Genomic DNA, 6344 nt, shown 5'->3' with positions numbered 1-6344 from the left:
AACTCTAACTCTAAAACCCTATCCCTAACCCTAAAACCCTAACCCTGACCCTAAAACCCTAACCCTAGCCCTAACTCTAAAACCCGAACCCTAACCCTAAAACCCTAAAGCTAAAACCAGTACAAACGCACGAACGATGTCATAAATAACAGTACAGCTGATAGCTGTTGTTGACAAACAACGGCGCTAATTTTATTCAAGGGAAAAGATCCCATTACACCGCCAGAACGTGTTGTTGACAAGCCACAGCAATAATTGTTTTCACCTCAATAGACGTCAGTGATTGGTTGAAATTACCGAAATACGACAACTTTTAACACGAAATAACTTGGAATATAGAAACTTTTCTTAACAAGGCTAAGAGAAAGAGATGTTTTATATGATACATTCTACCAGTATCCCAAGTTTGAAAGTGTTTCGTTAGAAAACAAATGGTGTCCGCCAAATCAGAATGATCCAAGGATTTTAACGCAAACTGAGAAAGTAAACACTGAGACCAACTCGAATATTACTTTAATTATTTCTTTAAAATTATATTCAGTGTTTATAGTAAACGCTGTAGTGCCGAGTTAAACTCAAAAAGACAAATGTGTGACCCACGATATGTGACATACGATGGATTTCTAGCATTTTGCCCGGCACTCTAACGATTTTGCCAGCTCGCCACCTTAAGCTCCCCACAAAATGATTCACTGATTGTATTTCGATTTTCAATTGATATTTGTGGGAAGAGGATATCATCTTATTGCAACTCTCAATTACTTTTTCTATGTATGCTCAAGGACGTAGACGATGTTGTTTTAGTTTGACTAATCAGTAATATAATTTATCATGAAAGAACTTAGATACTCATATCGTCCATGTGTGACCACAGCTTGGAGAGAAACAATCGCTTCAACAGGGAAGTGATGCTGCAAAGTACATGAATACTGATGGGATCGTGTCATTGTCATTACGACGTTAATTTATCGGAATTCATGGGGAGATGAAGGCAGACTTGAAGGACGGCTGCACATCTTACTCCACAGTGAAAATCTGGGTGTCAAGTTTTTGGAATGGTAATTTCAGATGAACCCCGGCCAGGACGACCAACTTTCACGACTACAGAGAACAAAGTCGACGCTATGCACATCATGATTCTCGAGAACCGTCGAATTGCTGCTACAGTCATAGTTGAGACTCTGGCGATTTCCCGCGAAAGAGTTGGCCACATCATCCACATTTTGGACATGGGAAAGCTTTCTGAAAAACGGGTGTTGGAATACCTGAACACAGATCAGAAGCGCATCAGGGTGACAACATCGAAGGCAATTTTGAACCAGTTTGCAGTGGGAGAGGCTGATTTCATGGCTCGTTTAGTCACCATGGATGAAGCTTGGCTTCATCATTTTGATCTCCATACCAAGCAGTAATCAGTAGAGTAGCGCCACAGCAGGTCATCGAGTCTCAAGAAATTTCGAGCCTAGAACACAGCTGGAAAGTGTTCTGGGACAAAGATGGCGTGATCCTCATAAAATACCGGCCAAAGTGTTGCACTATCAACGCAGAATATTACATGTCTCTGTTAGACAAACTGTGTGAAGTTTTGAATCAAAAACATCATGAAAAGCTGAGCAGTGGTGTCCTCTTTTTGCAGGACAATGCACCAGAACACACAGTAATTGAAACTCTACAGAAAATACGCGACTTTGGCTTCGAATAGGTAGACCACCCACCTTACTCTCTTGACTTGGCCTCCTCCAATATATTTTGTGCGACGCTCTAACGATTCCATCGTATTCTTGCGACATCAAATTCTAAATAAGCATCGAAGCAAGCAGGTTAAGTTCCCGGCGTGCCAAAATTAATAATCTAAGTTTCAATTCTTATTCAGAGGTATTTACTTGATTAAGGAATCAGGTTAATGAATAAGTTACAGATTTTGGCACAAGGCCAGACATTTTGAGGGAAGGGCAAGTCGATTACATTGATTCCAGTTCTCAACTGCTACTTATTTTATCGACCCCTAAAGGATGAAAGGCAAAATCCGGCAGAACGTAAACTCGGACCGTGAAGACGGACGAAATGTCACTAAGCATTTTGCCCGGTGTGCTAACGATTCTGTCAGCTCGCCGCTTTAATGGGGAGAGTATATAAATACTATATTTAGCGTTTTAAAATTAATTTTAAAAATGCATTAGCAATATTGTAGTATTAAAATGAATTAATTCTGCCTACATTTGCATAATACTAGCATCGTACCGGAATATTCGCAAGGTGATGTAATATAAGTTTATATTTCACCTGTTATCTAAGAATGCTTGCGATCTTGTATGAAAAATGAATGCTTTAATCACTTGCAATACAACGCAGGATCATAATAATATATGTATTCTATCATACTGAACTGAAGGAGCTACCAATATATAAACATACTATACGCAATACAGTTCTATTTAACATCTATTTTCATACATTATCTTGCTGAAACTGTATATACAAAAACCATAAATTGCTTTTAAATAACTGTCTCTTCATGACTATAATAAATGAATATGATATATACTGGCAGACTTGTAAATCTGTCAGGCCTATTTATTTTTCTTCCTCTCTCTCCCTCTCTCTCTCTTCCTCTCACGCTCTCTCTCCCTCTCACTCTCTCTCCTCCTCTCCCTCTCTCTCTCACTCTCTCTCTCTCTCTCTCTGTGATTATCACGCAGTCTCTGTCTCTCTCTTTCTCTCCGCATACAAAGTCACTTTTCGGGTAAAATCCAACGTATAATACTGCTTTCAAATTTTGGCACAAGGTTAGCAATTTCACTAATAGTGTGGTCCACCGTTTGGAATAATTGTTGAGACTGTAATTGAGTGCTTCTTCTGATTAAAGAGGATGTTCTGCGCATATGTTTACTCGGTTTTGAGTAGCATTTATGTTTTAATCGTTTTCAAAGAAGAAACGTAAGTATATGCCAAATAAAGAATGCTTTTCAAACCTTTCACGATAAACAGAAAATTTTGGAAGAATGAAATATAGTGTTATCTGCATAGCCACTTACAGAATACCAACACTGAAACAAAAGGAATTCATATTTACAATATGACGCAATGTAATGTTCATGTTTTATCTGTTAAGGAGTCTTTTATTGTTTTTTTTTACTTGTTTCAGTCATAAGACAGCAGTCATGCTGGGGTACTGCCTTAAAGAATTTTAGTCGAACGGATCGACGTTAGTACCTATTTATTTTTAAGACTAGTACTTTTCTATCGATCTCTTTACCTCTAAGTTACGAGCACCTCAGCATCAGCAGTAAAGCGGTGGTGGACACACACACGCACAGGCACACACACACACACACACACACACACACACACACACACACACACATAAACACACACACACATATGAATACACACACACACACATGCAAAACAGGTCTCTTTAAGTTTCTTATTTCTTTATTGCCCACAAGGGGCTAAACATAGTGGGGACAAACAAGGACAGTGAGTAACTGGTACTTAATTTATCGACCCCGAAAGGATGAAAGGTAAAGTCGACCTCGGCGGAATTTGGACTCAGAACGTAACGGCAGAGTTAATACCGCTAAGCGTTTCGCCCGGCATGCTAACGATTCTGCCAGCTCGCCGCCTTAGGTCTCTTTAAGTTTCCGTCGACCAAATCCACACACAAGGCTTTGGTCAGACCGAGGCTCTATTAGAAGACACTTACCAAAGGTGCCACGCAGTGGGACTGAACTCTGGACCATGTGGTTGGTAAGCAAACTTCTTACAACAAGCCCACACCTGCACCTTTTGTTTAAGATTGTTGAAAAGATGTTGAAAATTTTGTTAGAAAACTGGATGCTATAAATTTGGAGGCTTTACTTCCCGATATGCAAATTCCTCACAATATATATATGCTCCATTAAAGCGGCAAGTTGGCAGAATCGTTAGCGCGCCGGGAAAATGCTTGGCGGCATTTCGTCCGGCTTTACGTTCTGAGTTCAAATTCCGCCAAGGTCGACTTTGTCTTTCGGGATCGATAAAATAAGTACCAGCTGTACACTGGGATCGCTGTAGTTGACTTATCCCCTGTGCCAAAATGTGAAACCAATATATATGCTTCATTATTAATTTTCATGTATATTTCACAGAAGAAACTCTTAAAATATTATAAAGATACTGTAGATCCTACTGTTTCTATATAACATCTATTTTCATATTAACTTAGTGGAATTATATTTACGAAGACCATACATTGCTTTTAAATGATTGCGTTGTCTCTACATGGCAATGGCATGTATATATCCTCGCATTTCTCATTCCCTGATTACACCTATTTTTATTCACATGATGAAACAAGACAATTGGCGATATGTTAAAGATTCAAAAGTTGTAAAACCGAAACCACACCCTATAAGTTCTTAATACAGACTGTCCTTATTTAACGACCGAGTTACGTTCCAGCAGCCCCGTCGTTAATCAAATTCGTTGTTAAACGAATATTCATAGGGTGCGTATTTTTTTTATAGGTATATTGTACTGTACGTACATATAAAAACAGAATACTGTACTGTATATAGTATATGCAGTACAGGGCCAAGAATCACTAACATAAATTGTTGAAAAATGAATAAGTAACAGTAAGATTATCACAAGGAAAACCTTAAAAGTTAGGATATGGATACTGTATTATTCTAACTCAGACATCGTAAGAATGTTTGTGATTCCAGGCCCAGTACATAAGATGCCTAATAAACTTTTCTCAGGATTATATAGAAAAGGTGAAAAGGTTTAAAGGAAACTCAAACATAATAACTTTATTTTACTTTGGATAAAAATTACAAAAGCAACTCATTCTTGACATCAAATTGCATGAAAAATCCCGTCAGTGTTGTTTGCTTTGTTATCTTCTTTTTTTCGTCATAAATTTCTCGATAACATCGGAAAAGTTCAAGAGATAATGGAAAAAAAGACGAAATAGTAATATAGGTACAGAAACCGTCACTGTGTTGCCTGGCTGACCACAGGCGGGAGGGCGAGAGAGTGAGCGTGTCGGAGGGTGAGGCTGGGTGCTCGGGATGCGCTGCCGTCACGACGGCAATTCTCATACAGCGCACAATACGACAGTCAAAGTTTTAAAGTTTTTTATATTAATGTTATTATTATTATTTATATGTAATGACGGCTCGTAAAGTTCGTCGTAACTCCGAGTGGTCGTTAAATAGGTAGGTCGTTAAATGAGGACAGTCTGTATAGAAAAAGTCCTGAGGAGCTTTATCTTTGGACAATATGATAGTGTACAACATAATTCATCTTAATAGAATATTGTTCACGAAAGAACTCAAGTAAAGTTTATAAACAAACTTAAATATTATGAGGCTGCGAAAATGTCTCTACTTAGAAAAGCATAGCAAGAAAATTTCGAATCTTGGAATACTATCGAACGAATATGTCAATGAAATCTTATTCAATGAATTAAGCCAATAAATTACACACAAACACACATATATATATAATGTATATAAAGTGATTGTGGCAAGCACAGCCGGTCAGTCTTTAGTATAAACAAAGCTTGTATAAAAAAAGTACTCCGTAATTAATCAATAAAATGTATTAATCAGAAGCAGTTTCATAACGCGAATGAAAGAGAAAATGCCAATGAGATGAAAGGAAGAATGTAACTTCACGCCGAGAATTTCGAGAACTTCAAATGTTGCTTATTATGTGATAATCAAATCTGTAAATAAAACAAATGGGAAGAGGTAGTCGAGTACTACAGCTGTTTCAAAAGTATATCTTAACATCTTGAATGTCTATCTGAAACAGCTGTGTATAAATTTGTATATAAATTCATTAGTTACTATAAATTATTAGTTTCTTTTGCATATTCTTAGTTTATGTATGTGTATGCAAATATAATATCGGTATATCCCATTTATGTTCAATAAAGATTAAATAAATAAAGAATTTTGACATGTATGAATATTTATTTCTCCCCACTGTATGTATATATATAAATATATGTATGTATGTATATATATATATATTTTCGTAATTTTGAAGAGAGTTAGTACATATATTTTTATTCGCTGCCGAATATAACTTCGCTTGCGTGGTGAATTTGAACACGGATAACAAATTATTTTATTTGTTCATTAATGTCCGAAACCTAGTTACAGGTGGTAACTATTGAAAACGTTTTTATTTTTCATCCCCTTCGAAATTACTCTTAACCGTGGTTTGGACTTAGACTATTCCTTTTAGCATGTAAGATGTCCTGTTAGGGTCACCTCTTTTGTGTATAAATGTACACTAATTTTACATACATACATATATATATATATATATATATATATATATATATA

At 36.8% G+C, this 6344-nt stretch overlaps 1 protein-coding gene across 1 annotated transcript; it reads left to right on the top strand.

The window, feature by feature from the left end:
- Positions 1 to 1055: 1055 nt before the first annotated feature.
- Positions 1056 to 1412, top strand: LOC106867207 (uncharacterized). The gene has a single exon (XM_014912018.1). The coding sequence runs from the start codon at positions 1056 to 1058 to the stop codon at positions 1410 to 1412; it is 357 nt and encodes a 118-aa protein (XP_014767504.1).
- Positions 1413 to 6344: the final 4932 nt, after the last annotated feature.

Source organism: Octopus bimaculoides, chromosome 3 (assembly GCF_001194135.2).
Source record: "Octopus bimaculoides isolate UCB-OBI-ISO-001 chromosome 3, ASM119413v2, whole genome shotgun sequence".
NCBI lineage: Eukaryota > Metazoa > Mollusca > Cephalopoda > Octopoda > Octopodidae > Octopus > Octopus bimaculoides.
This window is presented reverse-complemented; position numbering and strand designations above follow the sequence as displayed.